This window comes from Chanodichthys erythropterus, chromosome 5 (assembly GCF_024489055.1).
Source record: "Chanodichthys erythropterus isolate Z2021 chromosome 5, ASM2448905v1, whole genome shotgun sequence".
Taxonomy (NCBI): Eukaryota; Metazoa; Chordata; class Actinopteri; order Cypriniformes; family Xenocyprididae; genus Chanodichthys; species Chanodichthys erythropterus.
Genome location: NC_090225.1, coordinates 10,852,501 through 10,878,342, shown reverse-complemented (window position 1 = coordinate 10,878,342; position 25,842 = coordinate 10,852,501). Strand labels below are relative to the sequence as shown.

Genomic DNA, 25,842 nt, shown 5'->3' with positions numbered 1-25,842 from the left:
GTGTGTTGAGAGTCTGGAGGTTTGGGATCAGTACTGAGAGTCCATCCCTGATCTGCTTTCCAATTCAGAAGGTGTTTATTAAAATCGCCTGCAACCACTCATCTCTGGACAATTTAATTGGAGTCTCCTGTAGTCGTAAGAGAAAAATCACAAATGAGAACTCTTTAAAATCTTGTCGTTTCTCCTAAAAAGATTAATTGGAGAACAAACAGACTCCAGCAATGCACAAACGGAAATTTCTCTTTTTTTTTTTTGCTAGATCTTAAAAAAAATAGATAAAAATTTCAGAACAAAAAGTTAGAAAATAGCTGAGTGAAATGAAAATTCACCTTATATATATATATATATATATATATATATATATATATATATATATATATATATATATATATATATATATATATATATATATATATATTTCTAAATGCATGATATTGATCTTATTGTGAACAATTTATCTGTGCATTTGTTTCAATATTGCGGTGAAATGGCAGACTTTTCTGATGATGTTGGCAGGACTTCTCCAAATATTTAGTCTGTTTAAACCCTTCCCCCTTCTCACATTTATCTGCAAGCTCGCATTCAGATCTGCCTCCATCCAATCAGCAACAAGTGGATAGAACCAAGTCCCCGCCACAACTTTTTTCTTATAATATAGAGAAAAAAAAAAAAAAAAAAATCTGCCGCAACTTCCATTTCATCACGACTATAACTCAAGTTCAGACGAAACCAGTTTGGCAAGTTACTTGAGTTTATTGAACACAATTATCTTTGGCGGTATGGTTCCTTATGGCGAACATACAAGAGCTTTAACATTAACCCCCCGGAACCATCAGCTTGGAAATACATAGACAATTAAAGGTGCCAAAGAACATGTTTTTAAAAGATGTAATATAAGTCTAAGGTGTCCCCTGAATGTGTCTGTGAAGTTTCAGCTCAAAATACCCCATAGTTGTTTTTTTTATAAATTTTTTTAACTGCCTATTTTGGGGCATCATTATAAATGCGCCGATTCAGGGTGTGCGGCCCCTGTAATTCTCGTGCTCCATGCCCTAAGAGCTTGCGCTTGCCTTAAACAACATAAACAAAGTTCACACAGCTAATATAACCCTCAAAATGGATCTTTACAAAGTGTTCATCATGCAACATGTCTAATCGCGCAAGTATAGTACTTATTTGGATGTTTACATTTGATTCTGAATGAGTTTGATTGTGCTCCGCGGCTAAAGCTAACATTACACACTGTTGGAGAGATTTATAAAGAATGAAGTTGTGTTTATGCATTATACAGACTGCAAGTGTTTAAAAAATGAAAATAACAACAGTCTTGTCTCTGTGAATACAGTAAGAAACAATGGTAACTTTAACCACATTTAACAGTACATTAGCAACATGCTAACAAAACATTTAGAAAGACAATTTACAAACACCACTAAAAATATCATGATATCATGGATCATGTCAGTTATTATTGCTCCATCTGCCATTTTTTTTTGCCATTGTTCTTGCTTGCTTACCTAGTCTGATGATTCAGCTGTGCACAGATCCAGACGTTAATACTGCCTGCCCATGTGTAATGCTTTGAACATGAGCTGGCATATGCAAATATTGGGGGCGTACACCCCGAGTGTTACGTAACAGTCAGTGTTATGTTGAGATTCGCCTGTTCATTGGAGGTCTTTGAAACAAATGAGATTTATACAAGAAGGAGGAAACAATGGAGTTTGAGACTCACTGTATGTCATTTCCATGTATTGAACTCTTGTTATTCAACTATGCCGAGGTAAATTCAATTTTTGAATCTAGGGCACCTTTAAGACACTTAGTAATGTCTTTAAAAGCGGACATGGTAATTGTGTAGATATGGCAGTGGGATGTCTATACTGTAGCTTGGTTATGAGGATGAGTGTCTCTCTGCAGTGAGGTCCATGCCAGCCAGGACTTGGAAGCCTCAGTGATCTGAAACAAAAAAAAACAACAACCAGAAGGTGCACAGAAATATGCTCATGCTTATAATGGGGCGGGAGGGAGGGTTGCGAGCAGTTTAAGCATACTTACCGATACCATACTTAATTTTATAGCTCTTAAAATCTTGTTTATGAAGTGCTGCTTTATTTTTTTTCTGTTTTTATATAGATTTTTATATAAAATTTTGTTCTAAAATGCCAATTGACCCTTTGCCAGGAGTTTGATTGACAGGTGATCTAACCAATCATAACGGCAAATCCGCCATTCTGTCTGACAAAGCTGTCAAGTGAGTTAGTAGTTTAACGTAGGTTGACTTGAACTTGAAAAATAGTGTGTGTTGACGTCTTTCCGTGATTGAAACAACATTCCTTATGATGTCCGTTCATGTATATTTGATGCTATAAATGAACTAGTTGAACTAGTAAGAGATGATTGGTTCACAAGCCGCTTGAACTGAGGTGCTACAGCGATCTGTCACAACACATTAAAGAGCCACAAAACGGTATTTATTGTTTAAATTTCTTTAAAAATGACAAAATTTGAAATTTGAGACATTGTTTCATATCAAAAGTAACCTGCTCTGTCTTGTCTGTCGATGCGTTGTCAGTGTCCTCTTTGCTCCGCGATGTATTTTTCACTGCGTGTGTGGTAAGAGATTGTTATGGCTTGTCGGACATAGCAACAGTTACTAAAGGGGGCGGGTCTTTGTGAACGGTCAATTAACCTCAAGTAACCCCCACTACTGTAATGAAAAAAAGTTCTCATTACTGTGAAAAAATATGTATACATATATTTTTTATTATATTTATTGTTAGTGTTTTTAATAGTGTGTGAAAAATAGTGTGTGTTGACGTCTTTCCGTGATTGAAACAACATTCCTTATGATGTCCGTTCATGTATATTTGATGCTATAAATGAACTAGTAGGAAGAGATGATTGGTTCACAAGCCGCTTGAAATGAGGTGCTACAGCGATCTGTCACAACACATTAAAGAGCCACAAAACGGTATTTATTGTTTAAATTTCTTTAAAAATGACAAAATTTGAAATTTGAGACATTGTTTCATATCAAAAGTAACCTGCTCTGTCTTGTCTGTCGATGCGTTGTCAGTGTCCTCTTTGCTCCGCGATGTATTTTTCACTGCGTGTGTGGTAAGAGATTGTTATGGCTTGTCGGACATAGCAACAGTTACTAAAGGGGGCGGGTCTTTGTGAACGGTCAATTAACCTCAAGTAACCCCCACTACTGTAATGAAAAAAGTTCTCATTACTGTGAAAAAATATGTATACATATATTTTTTATTATATTTATTGTTAGTGTTTTTAATGAATTTTTACTGCATTTTAAGCTATTGTTAACAAATTATGAAAATAGTATTTATTTTCTTCAGCAAAATGACTTATTTCTTTCTTTTTTAAGTGGTGAAATATGACCTGTTCCTGACAGGATTCACCCATAAAATTGTACAACAAGTTAAGTGAAGAGAATATTGACATACACATATGAATATTGACCCTCACCTTTGCGACCTCTAGAGTAACCCCTGAGGATGTCAGTTGTTAGATACTGTATCATCGCATATTGACAGAGGAAATCAGATGTCTGTTGCCTCGAGCTTTACTATATTATTTACGTCATATAGGCTTATGTCAGCCACAAATCTTTCCCGTTAATGTGATATCCAAGAAATCAGAATGTCTTTAATTTGCCGGTACCGGTAGGTGTCTACCTGGTCACATTGGCATCTGCTCAACATTTTTGAATACTCAAAAAGTCACCCAAAAAATTCACATACTTCCATTTCTTGACTAATAAATAGGATTTGGACTATGAAATACCACTAATGGAAGTATGTGAATTTTTCGGTGGCAGAAGATGTTAAACAAATCAAATGATTGTCTTTATTTGTGCGTTCTTAATATTTTAACGCTTGCATGAAAGTCATTGACACAAAGTTGTTTACATATATCTGTCCTCTCACACATATTCATAGGGAGTGAGCTGAATTATGAAAGAGATACAGAGATGTTCCTGTGAGTAGAGAATAGGTGAATTGTGGGTCTGTGCCCTCAGTCCAACCAGGTGGAGAGACAGCTCATGTTTATAAGATCACAGGTTTTATGCTGTACTCTCGCACATTATGCAAATAATCCTGCAGTCCTAGCAGTAATGTTACTATGCAAAATCATGCATTACAGAATAAAGGACACATTCGCTTACACATGATTCCTAGCTGACTCTGTCCATATAGACACTGCGTTTGTGCGTGTGTGAGAACAGCAAATGTTGACATTGATTTGTAAGTGATCTAAACAGAAAAACGAGATGGAAACCTGTAAAAAAAAAAGATCTTTGCAGGCATTCTGAGCTGTTCATATGTGCTCATTATATCCAAGTGTGCTGCTCACACTCATGTGATGCTCCATTTCAGGCAATATGAAGAGTGCTAAATAATTCACGAGATGCTGGTGGGATCAAACACAATGTCTGCCTCTGTTTGCACTTTTCTGAATGCAGAAGGGTATATGTTGGTGTTGGAGGTTTAGAGTTTGGTCTACTAGGGTATCAGCCTTTTGGCGATTTTCTTTATGTATCTTGATGTATTTGTATTTGAAATGGTTTAAATGTGTGTTTTTTTCCCCCTCAATCAGAGGAACCATTGTTTTGACCAGACAACCATTGTAGCCATTCAGATTATAAAAGTTATATTCAATATTAAGCATTCAATATTTATTTTTCCAAAAATCATTTTAATATTTGATATAAAATGCCATACAGAAGCTTTTTCCTAGAGATATTTTTTGAGTTCTTATTGGGTGAACTATCGCTTTAAGGAATATTCTTCTAGTGACTCCATATAAAAAGCACATTAATATCATTTCAATTATTCATGATATTACTTAATTTTACAAAGAAATAATACTAATATGCTGATTTGCTCCTGACGAGAAAAAAAAATTGTTCAAAACAACAACATTTGAACAATTTAATGCAGCAAAAGTATTACTTAAAAAAAAAAAAAAAAACCTACTGACCCCAAACATTTGAACAGTAGTATTACATACTAGATGCTGAGCTTTGAGAAACATGCACAATCTGCTTCCATAGACCTTTGTTAAACACACATACGCAGAGTCACACTGTGTAGAAAATCAATGGTTCCGCTCATTGGTATATTGGGTTGAGTCAGTGTGTCATTCATGATTTTGTCCTCTGGCCTGTGGTCATCAGATTAGCTCCAGAGAGTCTAATAGAATTGAGTGATAATTTGACATGGTCATTGTGATGTGGGTTGGTGCGCTCACCGGATTAATCTCTGTGGAATTCCCTATGGATCAGCACATTTTTCAGTCAGTCTCTCTCTGACAGATATGATGTTTTCATTTGGGACTTCTTATTCCTTTGAATTTACTCAGACGTTGTGCTTAGATTTGTTACATAAGCTAAAACAAAGCCATTCATGTGTGAGCAACTGTGTGTGAGAGAGTCTATTAGACAGATCCTGTTTATTCAGGGGGAATCACTGAGCAGGGAGAGGTCGGAGGTCAGAATGTGTTACACAGTCACATAGATTTAACCTTCACCTCTCTCCGTGAGTTGTGTGTTTATGTGTGTGTATCTTGTTTAGACATATAGCATGTGTGTGTTCATTCATAAGATTGTTCACCCAGAAATGAACATTTTGTTATCATTTAGTAACCCTCATGCCATTCTAATCTATATTATTTCAATTTTTCTGTGAAACATAAGGAGATGCTAGAGTTTCTGATCTGAGCTTTAACATTCAATGAATGTAAATGGTGATATTTAGTATCAAAGTACAAAAGGGGCTAAAAAAAGCAATAAAAGTATTTCAATTGCCATGCATGCTATATATACCAAGTCTTCTAAAGCCACAGTGTTTCTTATAACAATTGGGTGGCATGAGGACTGCAAGGGGTAGCAACACCAAAGCAAGCAAGCATTCAGTAATCTATACTAAATCAATCAATCTATCTATCTATCTATCTTGAACTTCAAATTATTTATATTTTAAGAAAAGACCTTGTCAAGCCATCATATATTTTGTCTTTCAAATATGTCAGTCAAGTTAAGATTAGATTGTTACCTAACTCTGCTATTATTTTGTCGGATGGCAAATATATCTATGATGAAAGTGGAGTGGACATTCGGAGAATCAGCGCGCTACAAATAGTAGACACAGGTCAAAATAAATGGCGAGAAGGGTTATGGAAAATAATACCGCAGTCCCATACTATCCGTACCTGAACTAATTTTCCGATTTACAAACAAATGGAAAAACAATTGCACTAGGCTACACTGGTTTTGCTGTGTGTTTTTGTCACACCAAAAAGAATCAGTTCATATTTTATACTGGGATAAATATGGGGTGGCAATGCTTTTTCTTAGGGTGGCAGTTGCTACCCCGTGTAGATCCGCCCCTACACAGACCAAAACCTGTCAGTCCAAAACCATTTTTATGAAGTGCATTAGAGAACATTTATTGCATCATTCATTCAAACAATGACACTCTTTGTAAAATGGCTATAGAGCCATTCAAATCCATTGAAACTCTGATGAAATCTCTGTAATGGTGAAGTGTACTGACCTGTGGTTGAGGTAATTGCCACCTTCAGTACAGTGGAAATAGTGGTCTTGTCTGAGACCACAAGATCAAGACATTGATAATTACAGGTTCAGGGAGCATTTACCTCTCAGATTACTCCATTAAAGAGATTATGTTTTCCCCATGTAAGTGAATTCTCTTTCTGTGCTTCAGATCTGGATAAGCCTGTGCTCACGGTGCACCAGACGGTGGGTGATGTACGAGGGAACTACTATCAGGAGAAAACAGTGTTTTTACGATGTACGGTAAACTCCAACCCTCCCGCCCGCTTTATCTGGAAACGGGGAAATAAACCAATCGAACAGAGCAAAGACAACGGCGTCGACATCTACGAGCCTCTGTACACGCAGGTACAACACACATTTGTTTTCTCTCATGACTTCTACTGTTTTTATAGTGAGCTAATGATATTTTCTAGGCCTGCACCTAAACCTTACAAAAGCCAAGTTTATATTTTTATTAAGACTTTAGTTAGTAGATTTATTAAGCCATTTTTCATTGTGGGGACTGTTGGCTTTCTGTTTAATTAGAGACAAGACTACATTGACTTTATTTCATTTCATTTCATTTCATTTAGGACATCCCTGGGTGTCCCAAAAGGTTTGGCTAACTTTTGGAAACAATTTTGTCCCTAAAACAAAATAGTTTAATTAGAGTTTAAAATCATTTGAACAGCGGATAACTGCAGGAGACCTGCTCAATCACAGAGAAACGTACTCAATAAATCGGTGATCCATCAGTGATGAATTCATAATCTGAGTGCTTATTATTAAAGAGCCGTTTGAGTAAGGTGGGATGGAAGGAGATTGATGGCTTTGCTAATAATAATGAGGATTATTCATTCTCCTGATGGACTCAGTCAAAAGAATTAGAGGAATTTAAAATTCCTGAATTCATTCTCTCTTTATCACGCACACAAAGCCTCTGACATTGCATAGAAATTATGGGTCATTCTCAGGAAAAGGAACTGTACCTTTTGTATCCCATTCGTGTCCATGTGAATTACTACTGACATAATTAACAGGATACTGAACTTAGTCACATTATTTGATAGATTTAACCTTTTTTAGAGCATAATGAAATTAAATTTTGGAATGATTGTTTTTTTGACATATCAGCCAATTTGCCAGTTCCAGTTCATCCCTTATTATATTTGAATGGGTAATAGAGAATTTAAAACATTTTGCATTTATTGAAATTAAAATATCATGCTATAACTACCTATGCATCTTTTGCAATGCTTTATGTCATTTAAATGTAATGATTTGATCTTTCTGAAATTATATTTTAAGAAATTTGATCATCAAAGACTCTTTAAGTTAAAGTCAGCCACTTTGTATTGCAACCTTTATCTGTTTTTCAGTATTTCATCGTTTACACTTGTGTTGTGTAACCCCTTTTTTAACTCTGTGATGGCCCAGGTGGGAAAATATGATTTCATATTTGAAATATGAATTTCAACAGTAAAATTCTGTAGTAAAATTATAAAAAAAAGAAAATGATAAAAGCACAAATGGCACTGTTTCCAGAGGATGACCAGCAAACTTTGTTTGTTTTCATTATGTTTAAATGCATGCCCTGTCTAGCAGAATACATTTTTATGTGATATATGTTTACAATGTGAATGTTTATGTGCATTTTCAGGGTGAGACAAAGGTGCTGAAACTGAAAAACCTCCGTCCACAGGACTTTGCTAATTACACCTGTCAGGTGTCCGTACGGAACGTGTGTGATATTCCGGACAGCTCTGTCACCTTTCGCCTTACCAACAGCACCAGTGAGTTCTCGTCCACTCACACACTCACGTTCGCTCTCTTTGCCTCTTCATACAGCAGCTGTACTGAGTATTGTTTATTGTGTCTTGATTTTGTGACACTTTTGTGAAAGTCCTGCTTTAATTTGATTTTGCTCATTTTATTACAGGAATAAAATGAATTGCGAATGGAGTTTGTTGTTGCTGTTAGCAGATTCAGGGAAACTGTCTTTTCTCCTTTTTTCTTCTCGAATGCTCCTTTTCCCTCTGGTTATATGTTGACCTGTCAGGTTTAATCCACCTTTCTTTGATTACATCTTCACTTTTCTCTCTTTTTATCTCTTTCTCTTCTGCGTTCTCTCGTTCACTATCTGTCAGAGTTGTGGAGATGTTGAGCTCTGAACAACACAGGAACAGTCACATGTGTGTCTTTGATCATGTTGGTCTCTGCTGCACTGGTTTGTGTCTCAGGTCTGTCTCTGTTTTGAAGGCAGATGTCACTATCATTGTGCTGTCCTGTACTGAGAAATTAGGTGACACGATATATATATATATATTTTCCATAGCTGTATATATATATATATATATATATATATATATATATATATATATATATATATATATATATATATATATATATATATATATATATATATACAGCTATGGAAAAAATTAAGAGACCACTCCAAGTACAGAAATCAATGTTAAGCGGTCTCTTAATTTTTTCCATAGCTGTATATATAATATTTATTTATTTTTTTTAGAATAGATTTGTCAATCTTAGAATAGATTGATCTCTGGTGCCTATATGGGGGATGTGAGTTCACAACATATCCTGATCTCATTCCCCCTCTTCTCCCTGTCATTTTCTTTGAATTAAAATTTGAAAAAGATGCAAAATAAACCATTTTGATATAAATAGGGCTAAATAAATAATAATAATAAAAAACATAAATTGTAGACCGAGGCTTTATGCTCCAGTGAATATTTCTCTTGGTTGATTTATTGTATATGGTTTACATTATTATATTCCAATAATGAGGCATGTTGTGGTAAGTTGCCACAACTGGAACCTGCTGTTGATTCTGATTAGAAAAAAAAGGAATATAAAACAAAATCAGTATTTAAAATGTAAATAACCTTTTTCATTGTAAAACAAAATTATTTATGAAAAGATAAAGATGAAATCATTTTTAAATTCTAATATATACAGTAAAATGTAATATTGTGAATTTTTTTTTTTTTACAATTAGCAGGCTATATATTTTTAAAATGTAATTTATTCCTGTGATGGCAAAGCTGAATTTTTGTGTCACATGATCATTCAGAAATCATTCTAATATGCTGATTTTGTGCTCAAGAGACATTTCTTAATATTACCAATGTTGTAAACAGTTTTTGGAACCTTTGGAATTTTATTTCTACTACAACAGAAAGTTCTAAAGAACAACATTTATTTGAAATAGACTTTTTGTGTCACTTTTCTGTCACTTTTGAACATTTTTAAATAAAAGTATTAATTTAAAAAATGTCAACAGTAGTGTAAGTCTTTGTGACAACTCTCATGTGTCAAATAGCCCCGGTCTCTCCTATATGTTTTGTTTGTTTGTTTGTTTGTTTGTTTTTTGTTTTTTTTAATCACATGCTTTCATAAGGTTGTATAGAGTGAATAACTTCAGGAGATGATATTTCACTCTGAAGGCATATGAAAGCTCCTTACTTGTTAACTAACATTTTCTTCATCGTCAAAAATTGTTTGTGATCTTTAATGAATCGAATTCAGCGCAAAAGCAAAAATACGCCTGTGACTGGCAAATAAAAGAGGAATCTCTGCTAGAGCAACAAAAATGTGACTACAATACCCAGAGAAACCCTTTATGAATTAGTCATGTAAAAAACATGTTTGTTCGTGTTCAAATTAGCAGCATTAAGAATTCATGCTCGAGAAACGAGTTCAAAGCTTGCCGAGAAAATCTAAAAGTAGCCCAAAAGTTCCCCCCTCTCTGTGTGTGTCTTTATTTCCCTCGTTTCTCGTTCTCTCTCTCTTGTGATGAGTTTGAAAGACTGGTGATACTCCTCTTTCTGCTCTTTCCACTAGAAAGGCAGCTGTGAAATAGTCAATAGAGATGAGTGAGTCTGGAGTGACAATATCAGAAGTATGTACCTCGCACACACTTACAGACACACACACACTGCGGCACCCCATCGGTGTCCTGCCCTGTGGAGAAACAGCACACTGCTGCAAATTGGAATTTGTTTTACGCGTGGCAGGAGCGCGCGGCTCGCGAACACGCAGCTCACTGCCGAAAGAACAAAACACTGATTTGTTTTTCTGTTGATTTTCATTTTCTTTCCTCTGAACTGACGAGCAGGGAGGGGGCGAGATGAAATTGGAGGGGAGAAATGCATGTAGGATGCTGTGCTAAAGTTTAAGAAGTTAGTCTCTTTGGAGGGTAGAGTGAAGGAGACTGCGTCTGGGCCGAGGATTCGATGCGCTGCTTTAAATTACAGGTCGATTGTGACGTGTAACTCCAAACCTTGCTGGTCAACGTCCATTTGTGTGAAGGTCAAGAGCTTAACTCAGAGAGAAAGACCTCCATTGATAATAATAAGAAATATTTCTTGAGCAGCAAATCAGAATATCAGAATGAATTCTTAAGGATCATGTGACACTTAAGTTCAGCTTTGCAGCACAGGAATAAATTACATTTTAAAATATATTTAAATAGAAAACAGTTATTTTTAATTTTCTTTATATACACCGATCAGGCATAACATTATGACCACCTCCCTAATATTGTGTTGGTTCCCCTTTTGCTGCCAAAATAGCCCTGACCCATCAAGGCATGGACTCCACTAGACCCCTGAAGGTGTGCTGAGTATCTGGCACCAAGATGTTAGCAGCAGATCCTTTAACTCCTGTAAATTGTGAGGTGGGGCCTCCATTTGTTCAGCACATCCCACAGATGCTCAATTGGCTTTAGATCTGGGGAATTTGGAGGCCAAGTCAACACCTCAAACTCATCGTTGTGCTCCTCAAACCATTCCTGAACCATTTCTGCTTTGTGGTAGGGTGCATTATCCTGCTAAAAGAGGCCACAGCCACCAGGGAATACCGTTTCCATGAAAGGGTGTACTGTGCATGGTCTGCAACAATGCTTAGGTAGGTGGTACGTGTCAAAGTAACATCCACATGGATGGCAGGACCCAAGGTTTCCCAGCAAAACATTGCCCAAAGCATCACACTGCTTCCGATAGCTTGCCTTCTTCCCCTAGTGCATCCTGGTGCCATGTGTTCCTCAGGTAAGCGACGCACACGCACCTGGCCATCCACGTGATGTAAAAGAAAACATGATTAATCAGACCAGGCCACTTTCTTCCATTGCTCCGTGGTCCAGTTCTGATGCCCACTGTTGGCGGTTTCGGCTGTGGACAGGGGTCAGCGTGGTCACCCAGACTGGTCTGCGGCTATGCAGCCCCATATGCAACAAACTCAGATGCACTGTGTATTCTGACACCTTTCTATCAGAACCAGCATTAACTTCTTGAGCATGACCCTGTCGCCAGTTCACCAATGGACCACTTTTGATAGATACTGAGCACTGCAGACTGGGAACACCCAAGAGCTGCACAAGAGCTGCAGTTTGAGATGCTCTGACCCAGTCATCTAGCCATCACAATTTGGAGCAACAAGCGAGCCTCTGAAGCGGACAATCCTGTTTCGAGCAGATCTTTGTTCTACGACAAGCGTTGGAACAATAGCTAGAATATCAACAACGGATCTCACTGAATTTTATTGACTTTGTCAAGGTCTTTGACTCAGTGCACAGAGAAAGGCTGTGGAAGCCCGGGCTTACGGAATCCCATTCCAGTTCATTGACATCTTTCTCAACTTGTGCAAAGGCTCTTGTTGCTGCATACAGATGGAAGAAGGGGTAACAGATTTCTTCACGATCGAAACTGGCATACGACAAGGTTGCGTGTTCAACTTTGTCGGCCGCCACTCTATCGATTGTGCCGATGGTGACCTATGGGTGCGAAACCTGGAAGATGATGGGAGCCATCACTCGATAGTTGCACGTTTTCCATCCCCGATGTCTTCAATGCATCCTCAAGATCACTTACCATGACCATGTTATGAACATGGAAGTATACTGTTGCGATGGTACACGGCCCCTCTCTGTGACCGCCGCCAAACACCGTTTCGTCAGACATGTCTTATGCCTCCCTGACCACCAGCTACCCAATACGGCGATACTCTGGTGGCCTCCAAAAGGCCAGTTTACTCATCACACTGGAAATAGAAAGTCAAATCGAGCATGTTGCAATGTTAGATATCAGATTCTACATACTAGGGCTGCACGATTTATCGCGATAAAAGCGCACGCGATTTGGCAAAGGCTGCGATTATTTAATGTGCAGCTTGTCAGAGCTGTGTGGCTCTGTGATCAGTAGTAAATACTTCTCCATCTGAAAGGCAGAGGGCGCTCTTGTGCAGAAACTCAAAGTATGCCCTGCCACAGAAGAGGCTTAACACGCAGATAACATGGAAAATTTAAATGTTTTGATTGATTAAACATGACTAATAACACACAACTGCCTTATTCTGTTTAAGAAGCCACATCATCTCACAGAAGGATGCTCAACTGTCGTTATAAAGTTAGTTTGGAGTAAAAACGTTTATTAAATGTTGTCTTTTGTTGGACAAGATGCTAATAAATGCTTCTCATGTCTGGAAAGATGTTTGACATGTGTTGCTTTATCAAATGTACATTATAAGTGATTCAAACTCGCAGTTCTTTCATATGGATTAGCATTTGGAGCCATACTTCATTGACAAACTGCGGTTAAAAAAATAATCACAACCTTTGTGATTTCATAATGGCACTAAGAATCGCATTTAAGCAATAATCGCGTTTAAGTTCACTGTTATTTTTCCTATCGTGCAGCCCTACTACATAATGTCCTCTGTTGTATACTCCATGTTTTGGCAAATGTACAGTAGTAGACCATCACTATTCTGTACATATAGAATGTTTGCAAACTCTACAAAGTATGCATACTCTATAGTGCAGCAATAGTGCTAGTACTAGCATGGGATTCCGTGTTATGATTAACAAATGCTTTGCCTCACCGCAGCTGTGGTAAGATCACTGCACAGCTTCAACTGGCTTGTTGATTTAATAGAAATCTGAGGAGACTCAAACAGAGTCTGTGTGTACTTGGTTCTCTACTATAAAGAATGTATCATATGTCATTATAATTCAAATCAAAGGCAATTTAATCAACTTTATCACTCATTGAAGTGTAAAAACCTGGGATTTTAACCTTATGCATGTAAATCAGCCTGGAAAAGATAAAAAAGTGCATATACTTTTGTTAATACATAAGTATTTTGCATTTAATTATATGTTTATTTCATTATTCATATAGACATAGAGGTACCATCTGCGCAGATCGTTCAAGAGGAAACAACTGATATAACTCAATCCCATCACACTCATGCTCAAATTAAGCTTTAATTGGATAATTGTATGGCTGGGATTGAGAGAGCTGTAGAAGATCTGGAAGAGAAAGATTATTATTCAGAGAAAAGAGTGAACCTGGTGGAACATTTTTCTCTTTTGCTCCTTTACCATTTTTATATTTTCCTCTTGGCTGAATTTCACTACACTAGGGTATGATGACCTGTCAATTTAAATGCTTTGGGAGTGTGTCAAAGAAAAGAACAGAAAAAAAGAAAGTGAAGGAATAAGATGAGGGCTTAAAATAGACAGCATTTTCAGGCATGATGCTGATGCATGATGGTGATTTTATTGCTGAAGGACTCCGGGTCGCTGTGCTGCTGATCACTAGCAGCCGGTAAAAATACGATGTTAGTGATTTTTTTAATAAGGAATTCGTTTTCTTGCTACTTAGAATTAACATTTTGGAGGGGGGAGTTAGGATATAATCATTAGAATCAACAGAATAATAAATTTTCTTTTCATGAATTAATAAATGAGTTTTCTTTAATTTATTTTATTTTTTTTTTAATTATTTAATATAGTAAACATTTTATTAGTACTTGTATTATAAAAATATCGCAAATTGTATTTTGCAAAAGTTATTTTTTTGGGTGGTGTTGGGGGGTTGGAGTGGAAGGGTGTTTAATTGACATGTAAGTAATGTCACAATGCCAAACATTTTCCTCTTCTGTATTTTGTTCAAACACACACATGGTCTGAGACTGTGCTGTTCACCACATGGAGAGTTATAGAGCTTTTGATTTGAAGTAGTTAATAATCCGCATCTAGTCAGACAGTACGTGCTTGTGTTGTTGTGTGTTTATTTTCTCTGTGATTGGTAGAGGGATGGAAAGATTACTTTCTCTGCTATCTTTATGCCATGGATGCCCAGGATTAGATTTACCCCAGTTGGGTCATACACAGACACATGGACAGAACAGGTGGCATCAGGTAGATTGATTTTTGTATCGTGATCCTAATGCTGTATTGGAGTTTATTCGACCTGTTAAAGACGACACACTAAATCCTCTTCCCTCACGCCAGTCATGCTCTGAATTTTCCAGTATAAACACACAGTATTGAGTGCAGCTCATGAGCGTATTGACACTACATGAATTTGACAAGTTGTGCGACAGATGGTTGATGTTTAGGAACATCTTTATTCGTTCTCTCTGATTTTTAGCCATAAATCTCAGCTTTTTTCTATCACAGCCACTGTGTATTTCACTGTATAGTTAGTTGTCTAGATTAGATTATTTCTACCAATTCAATAAGTCTGATATTTTTTCTGGTACGGTCAATAGGGTCCTTTTCATAAGGCTGTTAGTGAAGTATACAAACAGTGGTCACTTCAAGGACATATTTTTGTTATCCAGAATAGAGAGCTTCGTGATTCATTTTGGAATCTGAGGTAGTTTATTGAAGGTTTTTTTTTTTGTTCTCCCTTTGGGTTTTAAAACTCAACTTCTTTACTTGGGTTGTTTGTAATGAAATGCTACATATAGATGAATAATTAAATGAACTAATAAAGTGTTGAACGAAATATCAAGTTATGTTTACCACAGACCTTGTTTTACTTGTATAGACCTTATGCACCAGAGACACAAGCGCAGAAGTATCTTTAGAATTTTGTGTTTGAACTTCTGTTTTTGAGGTAGCTCTATATTTCTTTGGCATCGCGGTCGAAGAGTAATAAGTGGATTACTTATTGTAAAGTTAACGCAAGTTATCATGAGCATTGCAATGTTTGAAGCAGATGTCATAACAAATATCAGTAGACTAGAAACATTTTAAAACGAGCAGCTCATTCATAGATCTGTAAGCTTACCTTCACACTGTGGAAGTACAAACAGGAAGACAAAACCCAACGAGTGCAGCGCTGAAAAGGGGTGGGGCTACATAAAGTCTCTATCAGGGGTTTTCAAATTCAAAGAGAGTGGGTATCCCTTCTAACACAACATACATGTTGGCGCCCCCTCCCCCCAATTAAAGTACATAGTATGAACTGCACTGTATGAATTAAGCAGAAAGTATACTTTTTTTTTTAAAACAATCCCATTTAAATGAATCCTCATTATTTGTTGACAGTTTTGTCCTTTAATTCAAAATGCCTCCACTCAGTTAATTATAGTTTATACACACAGTGTTCCCTGACTGGCACTTTTGCAAGTTTATTTTACAGTCAGTTTTCTCTGAAGTGCTTTTGTAATCTCCGTAGGCTGTCTTTGTTCATGTCTAGAGGGTTTGAACACAAATGGTTTGTTTGTAGTTCAAATTACGGGGGTGGATTTCTGGCTTCAAATATATGTTAATTAATGCAATGTGGGTTAATGTGCATCGCATGTGCTAGTGCTTTAGGGGTCATTGTCTCCCTGTTAGGATGTGTCTAATAAAGGGTTGGTTAAGCGTTGGTTAGCTGTGTTAATGTATCTCTGTCTCTGCCTATTTGAGCCATTAGCTGCCAGTAATTGGCTGGGCTTAATTGCACAAGCCTGATCCCCACGGCAATAGAGACAGTGGATGTCCGATCTCTCTATACTTGTTGCTCCGGTGACTCGCTTTCCTTTACGCACACCCTCGCTTCCAACCACCCACCCACATACACACACACACACACACACACAGACACACACACACACACGCACACACCTACACACACACACACACACACACACACACACACACACACACACACACACACACACACACACACACACACACACACACACACACACACACACACACACACACACACACACACACACACACACACACACACACACACACACACACACACACACACACACACACACACACACACTGACTTCTTTACTGGTCACTGACACATATTTCCTCCTTCCGTCCATTTGGGTGTATGTGTGAGAGAGAAAGATAGAGTCTGTGTTCAGAATAGTATACTAACATACAGTATTATGTAGACTGTATATAGAATGTGCATTTTATGTATGCATATAAAATACCAGGGATGACCTACTATGTTTGATGAGATGCACAGCAAATCCCATAATTTAATGCACTCGACGTCCATTAAGATAAATGAATCTGAAGAAATATGGTAATTGTTACATTACACAAGTATTTTGTATAGTTTTCTGGTTTCAATATCTAAAAGTGAAACAAGATAAATTTACTTGTGAAGCAACACTGCATACGATATTAAAGGTGCCCTAGAGGTGCCTTTTCAAAAGATGTAATATAAGTCTAAGGTGTCCCCTGAACGTGTCTGTGAAGTTTCAGCTCAAAATACCCCATAGATTTTTTTAAATTAATTTTTGTAACTGCCTATTTTGAGCCATTATTACATATGCACCAATTAAGCGTGCGGCCCCTTTAAATCTCACACTCCCCTGCGAGCTCTCAACTACCTTAAACATCAAACACAAAGTTCACACAGCTAATATAACCCTCAAAATGGATCTTTACAAAGTATTCATCATGCATACATCGATTCCTGTGAGTATAGTATTTATTTGGATGTTTACATTTGTTTATGAATGAGTTTGAGGCTGTGCTCCATGGCTAAAAGATAATGCTACACTGTTGGACAGATTTATAAGTTGTTTATGAATTATACAGACTGCAAGTGTTTAAAAATTTAAATAGCGACGGCTCTATTGTCTCCGTGAATACAGTAATAAATGATGGTAACTTTAACCACATTTATAAGTACATTAGCAACATGCTAACGAAACATTTAGAAAGACAATTTACAAATACCACTAAAAATATCATGATATCAATGATCATGTCAGTTATTATTGCTCCATCTGCCATTTTTCGCTGTTGTTCTTGCTTGTTTACCTAGTCTAATGATTCAGCTGTGCACATCCAGACGTTCTGCCCTTGTGTAATGCATTGAACATGGGCTGGCATATGCAAATATTGCGGGCGTACACCCATACTGTTACGTAACAGTCGCTGTTATGTTGAGATTCGCCTGTTCTTTGGAGGTCGTTTAAACAAATTAGATTTATATAAGAAGGAGGAAACAATGGAGTTTGAGACTCACTGTATGTCATTTCCATGTACTGAACTCTTGTTATTCAACTATGCCGACGTAAATTCATTTTTTGAATCTAGGGCACCTTTAAGGCTTGTTTTTTAGACGATATACTGTAACTTTATCAGTATAATCATTTCTATTTTGTCTAACTGTAAGACAGTAAGACTGAATACACTGATATTCAACAGTGTATGAAAACTTATGCAGTGTTGCTTCTCAAGCAAATGTATCTTATATGGAGGGTTTTTAGATATTTTCACAGTAAAACAAGTCAAAACTCATTAAACATTAATTTTATTCTGTAGTGTAACACCTTTATTGACTAATTAATGGATTTTTTTTTTTTTTCTGAGATAATGTGATAATAATGCAGGCAGCCTCCAGGGTCTGATTTCCAATTTGACAAATTAATCTGTAATTATTACTGCTAAAATCTTTTTTTCTTTTCTTTCGTTTGACTCATTATTTCATTGTACCAGTTAAAGGGATAGTTCACAAAGGAAGATATTTGGAAGAATGTTTGTACCCAAGCAGATCTCACCACCATTGAAATGTATACAGAATTTTCTTTTTTTTTTTTTTTTTTTTTCTGTGAACTCTTTTTATTTGTAACTGATGCCACTCACATGGAAGGTGATGAGGTTATGTGATGACAGTGTAGCATACTAGAGTTTGAAACATTTATTGCTGAATTTCATATTTTTTTTCATAGTAGAAGGCAGTATACAGTGAATACTTTACAGTATGTAGTAAATAGTTTGTATCCTGTCCGTACATAGCAATGCTCTTGACATGTTGGAGCTCATGTGGGTGTAATGGTTTTGAGTTCAGTCATGTCCTGATCGCATTTACTTGCTCTGCTCAATGACTTTCTATAACTTACCCATGAATAAAGTTTATATCTAACCAGTGCATCTGATGATGTGAGAAACAATGACACCTGACCTTTATACGACATGGATCTCTTCCATATGCATATGCAAGAGCACAACTGAGACTTATCTATAGCAAAGCAGATTTGAAAGTGTCCCTTATGCATAGCATAGAGCGGCTGAGGGGAGATGCGTCTGATATTGATCAGTCTGTGTCTCGCTACAGACACCTGCCGTCCCTTACCATCAATACACTGCTCTAATACACCATCAGGTGTAATGAGAATGAATGGGTTGAGTGTGTGTGATGTACACACTCATTTCCCCTTGGGAGAGGACATTTGCCTCTTTGCTTGTTAAAGCAATAGTTCACCCAAAATGAAAATTGGTGTTGTTTGGTCATTTTAGACTGATTTTTTTTTTTAACAAATTTTTTTAATTTCACAAATTGCAACTTTATCAGAATGGTACCAAACCCTGTGACTTTTGCGGATTCAAAAAAGGGAACAACACAAGTGTGACCGGCAAATCAACAATACCAGAGGGTTAATTCAGTAAACTGACGAGCCATGTTTGGTTGTAACACATGTGAAAAATGTTATTTGGTATCAACAGGAAGATCAATGACAACAAATTTCTAGAAAATGTAATTTATTTGTTTGTTTACTTATTTATTAAATGACCTATCATCACCAGGACCCTACAGAGGACAAGTTTTTATTTTATTTTATTTTATTTTATTTTATTTTATTTTATTTTATTTTATTTTATTTTATTTTATTTTATTTTATTTTATTTTATTTTATTTTATTTTATTTTATTTTATTTTATTTTATTTTATTTTATTTTATTTTATTTTATTTTATTTTATTTAGACAGACTGTTTTGACAGCTGTCCTTTGATTGAAAAAATAAAAACATAATTGTAAAAACATTTGTTAAAAAAGTTTGTAAAAAAGTCATTTTCCATTATAAAAACAAACAAACAAATGATAGCCTACTACTTTTGTTGTAAATAAATGCAAAGGAGAAACTAAACAAAGCCACATATAAACTGATAATTATGCATATTTACACAATCAATATCAACCTGTTTTCTGACTTTGATCAAAAGAAAAACTAAAAAAAAAAACCTTGCAGACAAAAAAAAAAAAAAAAAAAAAAAAAGATATCAGTATGCTCATTGGCATGAAGATACGATTTATTTTACAGCCCTAATAGAGACAGGCATCATTAAATCAGACAGGATAAATTGCTTTAATTATGTTATTGTCGTGTCTTACATTGCTGAGTACTAATTACTTTTCATCTGTTGCCACGGCAGCACGGCTCCGATAGCCTCGTTAATCTGCCATGCTGTTGTGTTACTTCTCTTTTTTCTCTTTACCGTAGTGAAGCCATCAGTGATTGATGCATGTGATTGACGTATGTGACACTGAAGTGGATGAACAATCCTGAAAGTGACATCCTTCAGAAGAGACAGAAAATGCTTTCCGAGAAGAAAAGGTTTAGCCTTGTTTATTACGCCTAAATCCTTTAATAGGATCTTTCTAGGATAAACTCAGTGACTGATATACAAAAACCACAGGTGCTGAAAGTTTCATGCTGTTTGCTTTGTTTTCAGAGTTATGCCTTTGAAATAATTAGCACTTATTACTTTTGGATGGCAAATCCATTAAAGAATCCATATTTATTTTATCAGTCTGTCTGGGGTAAAAGTTATGTTTACTGAATTGATACAATACGTTCAAGGAAAGTTTTGTCTGGTTATCAGCATCAATTTAAAAGATACTCTGAGTAGACGGTAACTAAATATCCCTGAGTAAAACAATATATTCTGCTTTGTTCTGAGTTATATCTGTGAAATAATCTGTACTTATTTCTTTTAGACGGATATAGATTTTAATCAAAACATTTTTACAGATTTTCCACTTTCTTTCAGTGCTTTCAGCCATTCACTGAGAGTGCTGTGCTATTATTTCAATTCATTTTTTTACAATCCGGTCTATTATTGTAGTTTAAGGCTGGAAACCCACTTATGCTTTTTTTTAAAAACAAAACAAAAAAACAATAATCAGAACAAAAAGCAGCTGGAGGATGATGTGTGAAATTTAATTATTTATGTTATTCCAATGTAATTAATCAGGCTCAATTCAACTGTTAAGAAGTAGAATCTTTTAGTTTGAAGGAAAAACTTTCTTAGGAGCAGACCGAAAAACATTAATATGAATGTTCAGATAGCAATGTGTAAAATAAATGTGACTTACCAGGGACATCTCTACTGAATTTACCACTCTTCAATTCTGTTTTTAAGTTACAATTTCAAAAGGTCATGTTCAGTCCAGATATGAGGTGGGATTGCAAACGCATCGGCTTTCCCAGGCAGATTCATCCTGCATCTGCTGTCACAGGGAGATAGGGTGTATAAATAAGCTATATTAATGATCTATTTCAGATAGATTCACCCTTAAATATCACATAAAACCAAAATTGTGGTTGTTTTTTCAGTGTCGGTCAGAGGGTCACTTTCTGTCTAAAGCGGCACGACACAACACAACACGAAAAAAGCAAATAGTGCCCATTTTATCAGACCAGGCAATGCTTTTCTTCTTCTATTGTCCAATTTTGGTGAGCCTGCATGAATTGTAGTCTCAGTTTCCTGTTCTTATCCGAAAGGAGTGGCACATGCTGTGGTATTCTGTTGTTTTAGCTCATCTGCTTCAAGGTTGGATGTGTTGTGTTCAGAGATGATCCTCTGCAGACCTCGGTTTGAGTTACTGTTTCCTTTATATCTGCTTGAACCAGTCTGGCCATTCTCCTCTGGCCTCTGGTATCAACAATGCATTTTAGCCCACAGAACTGCTGCTTACTGGATATTTTCTCTTTTTCTGACCATTCTCTGAAAACCCTAGAAATGGTTGTCCATGAAAATCCCAGTAGATTAACCAGGAGATCTGAAATACTCAGAACAGTCCTTCTGACACCAACAACCATGTTACATACAAAGTCACTGAAATCACATTTCTTTACCATCGTATTGACCATGTCTACATGCCAGTTTCTGCCATGTGATTGGGTAATTACTGTAGATACATTAGCATTGCTTTTCAGTATTGAATAAAATGTTTATTTATAATCAACTATCCACCATATAGGATATAGTTTTTCTCTGAGCTTGTGCATTTTCTACAAAACTTTAGAAGTAAAACAAGGTCTTAGAAGGCAGCATAATTCATATAACTACCTCTAGTCTCCTCATCTTGCAGTTCCATTTTAATTCAGTTCCAAGTTAATTTCTGACCCTTCATTTCTTTTAACTGAAATTACCTCTATCTATTTGTCTCTCTGATTTGTTTGTCAAGCCCAGAAGTGCAGCAGTTTTCTACAAGCGGCGTAAACTCAGTAAAACACATCAGTCCCATTATCGTGAGACAAAAGTGGACTGATGCTGCACCGTCCCCTTCGTACCGTTCTGGGAAATTGAAGCGATAAATTCTTTCCTCCTCTTTAGACTCTCTCTTTCTCATTGCTGTTTCAGTCCCTGTGATCTCTCTGTTATTTGTAGAACAAATACAATTCTTGTATGCCGCCGAGAACTTGTAGAGCTGCTGGCAGTACAGAAGCCCGAATCCCCTCCAGCCTGGTGCTGGAGTACATCAGGATCATCTGCCTCCATGTAGAGACATGAGATTTTTGCAGATCAGATAGAGAGATCAGACTAGCCTCGGGTCAGGTTTGCTTCCTTTCCTAAATTAAAGTGCATAATACTTTTTATATAAACTGTTTTTTGTTATTCAAATTTGAACAATCTTTTTTCTTTTTATTTATTTTTAACATACTTTGGATTTTGGTATGAAGTACAACCCAGAAATGTTCTCAACAGGTTACGTGAAATTCACCCTTTGAGAACAATCTCCTATTTTCGGGATTATCCTGGATTGTCGTGCTTGTGGAACATACAATTTTATCTACTTTTGGATGATTGATTGAAGGTCTCAGTCATCTCTTTTACTCTAGAGGGTTACATTTTAATGTCTGGTTGTATGAAAGAATAGCTGCCCTGTAAAAGAAGTAGTAAATAAAACAAAGATGATTGGTGTAGGTTTTACTTTCGACTTCAAGATATATATATATATATATATATATATATATATATATATATATATATATATATATATATATATATATATATAATACAGTATGACAAGCCAAAAATACTGATGATTATTTAGTGTAAAAGTGTGTTGCATGTGTGTTGGCAGGGTTGTTTCTTTGTTTTGGAACAATTTAGCCAATTAATGATAAACTTTTAACACTCAGTGAAGGCATTTTTAATCACTTCTGATGCTCTTTTATAAAATATTATTCACCTTTTTTGGATCAGTTTTAATGGAGCTCAGACATTGGATGAGAATTTCTGGCATTAAATGTGGGGATGCTTTACAAGCGTATTCAGAGCTCAAATATTGCCAATGACAATTAATTTAGGCAGATGAACACATTGGCAGGTTTTCTGCTTTCTAATTTAAGTCATTTATTTTTAACTAATGAATTTATGATGCTTAACAGCAGTCTGGTCTTGTTCAGGTACAGTATGACAGTTCTAGACTACAGAGATAATGAACACAGATGGGAGTGATATCATTTGTGAGATGTGTGACACGTAAGAGAAGTTGATGCCAGGGTTTGCAGGTTCGAATCTGGCTTGCATCGTGTCCTGATGTAATTTCCCATTCTCCCTACATGATGACATAAAATCAGATTGAGAGATTCAGATCGCATGAGGACTGATGTGTTTTTGTGTCAGAAACATGGGTGTTATAAATCTGTGTGTAGTGTAGTATATTCATTTTTTTTTTTTCCTTTGCTAAAGCCATAAAATGAGAAACTCAAGTTCAGTTCATAAGGTGATTTATCAATTGACATTCATTTTAAAGAGTGGGTTTCATGAAGTTCAATTAATTTTATTTTTCTTAACAATATATGAACATATGCAAAAAAAAGAAATGAGTGATTGAGTCATTTTTGTATTTGACTGTTGTTATATGAACAGTATGTGCACTTTAATAATATCACTGCTGCGGTATTCACCTTCATTATAAGGTATAAGGACACAATGTTATTTTTAATGTGTGATTCTGACTGTGAAATTCATTTCTGGCTTAATCATCATTTGTTCAATCATGTGATAAAAAAATGCAACATCTATGTTCATTTTCTTGAAATATCTCTTTTTTAGATATGGCTGTTTTTATAAATAAAAGTAAAAAAATATAATTTTTTAGTATTTTTTAAGTGAAAAAATATATCTTAATGGCCCTAAGATGTTTAACATTAGGTTGAGGTTACTGAGGTTAAATCAGCTGACAAGACATTTTGGCTTTGAAACAGGGAATCAGTGAAGGAGAAACTGCAAAGACCTGTCATGGTACTTGAGTTATGTGTCATACTAAGAATAGCTGTTAGTTCTCTAACCCAAAAGCATTGAAGAGGTGATTTTTCATGAAATGTTATTATCGATGGTAGTATTGATCTTCTTGACATGTCAAGACACTTCTAGCTTTGAACTGTTCCCATGTTGACGCAAGACCACCTGCATTCCTTTTGTTCTGCTCTATTCTGTAAATGTAAGACTCACTGATCTAGACGTAAACAGGAAACCCAGCAGCTTTGAATGACGCATTCTTTTGTTTGTTGTCTTTTATTTCCAGCACCTCCTGCTCTCAAACTATCTGTGAACGAGACGTACGTGGTGGACCCAGGCCAAGATGTCACGCTGTCATGTGAAGTAACGGCAGGGTTTCCCACGCCTACAGTCACCTGGTCGCGGTACCCTGGGTCTCTCCCTCAGCGGTCCGTGATCCGAGGTGGGTCCCTCACTCTCTGGTCTGTCACTCCCGCTGACTCCGGCATCTATAACTGCACAGCCGTCAACAATGTGGGAAACCCTGCAAGAAGAACCGTCAACCTCCTTGTGAGATGTAAGTGTGTTTGATGTACATATGTGCATTGCAATTTGAATTTGAATGAAAGAAAGTGGATTTGATAGATACGAGTTAAGATGACGGTTCAGTATGAAGTACGTATTGAAGTCATGGTTCGTTACAGGCTCAGTACAGCAGGGGGAGATAACTATAAATATAATTTTTTTATTAAACAGTGGTTTATTTAACAAATTGTGTCTCTTTCTTTTAATAAATTCAATCACAATTAACATTTTTTAAGGATAAAAATAAATATCTCAGCTAATGCTGTAAACTATATAGAGGGAGCCCTTTCTTGCACATTACTGTAATATTAAAGGTTACAACAGAGCCCAAACTATTAAAGTAAGGTAAGGTTTTTAATGCAGGTTTTGCATTAACGTCTTCTTAAATTATTACTCCAATTCTTTTTTGAAATATAATCATTTACACAGTTACTGTCATAACTTGTTTTCATGACAAATTTATTTAAACACATATTAAATAATTACAACATTACTAACAGGTAATGTATGTAATAAAGTAAATATAATGAATATATCAGCTAATATGTTGAAATGCTCCCATCAACCAAAATTGTCTGTTCTTCTTCTGCTCTTTTTCCTGTTGTGGCAGTTAGCAAACAGTGTTGCATTACCATGCGCGCCCCCTTCAGTACTGGAGTGTGGATTGCCTGTGACTTACTGTATTCGTTGTCTAACTGCATGAACTGAACCGTGACATCCGTACTGTACGGTTCGGGACGAATACATGTACCAACACCCCTAATAAATAAATAGATAGATAGATAGATATAGATAGATAGATAGATAGATAGATAGATAGATAGATAGATAGATAGATAGATAGATAGATAGATAGATAGATAGATAGATAGATAGATAGATAGATAGATAGATAGATAGATAGATAGATAGATAGATAGATAGATAGATAGATAGATAGATAGATAGATAGATTGATTTAAACTCTAATTCATCTTCTTGTGGGGTGTGGCCATTTCAGATGCACACTTATGAACTGAAAAAGTGCTATATTTCTGCACTTCTGTTTGGTGACACAGAAATGACTTCACCTTTAATGGCTGAAATATTAGTTACATCTCA

At 36.1% G+C, this 25,842-nt stretch overlaps 1 protein-coding gene across 1 annotated transcript in view; it reads left to right on the top strand.

Moving 5' to 3' along the window:
• Window positions 1-25,842, top strand: part of LOC137020599 (MAM domain-containing glycosylphosphatidylinositol anchor protein 1) — a 221,049-nt gene that overhangs the window by 134,823 nt on the left and 60,384 nt on the right. The window contains exons 4-6 of the mRNA XM_067386365.1: window positions 6,750-6,946; window positions 8,241-8,373; window positions 24,464-24,733. Coding sequence (XP_067242466.1) covers window positions 6,750-6,946; window positions 8,241-8,373; window positions 24,464-24,733 — 600 coding nt within the window. The remainder of the gene's footprint in view (window positions 1-6,749; window positions 6,947-8,240; window positions 8,374-24,463; window positions 24,734-25,842) is intronic.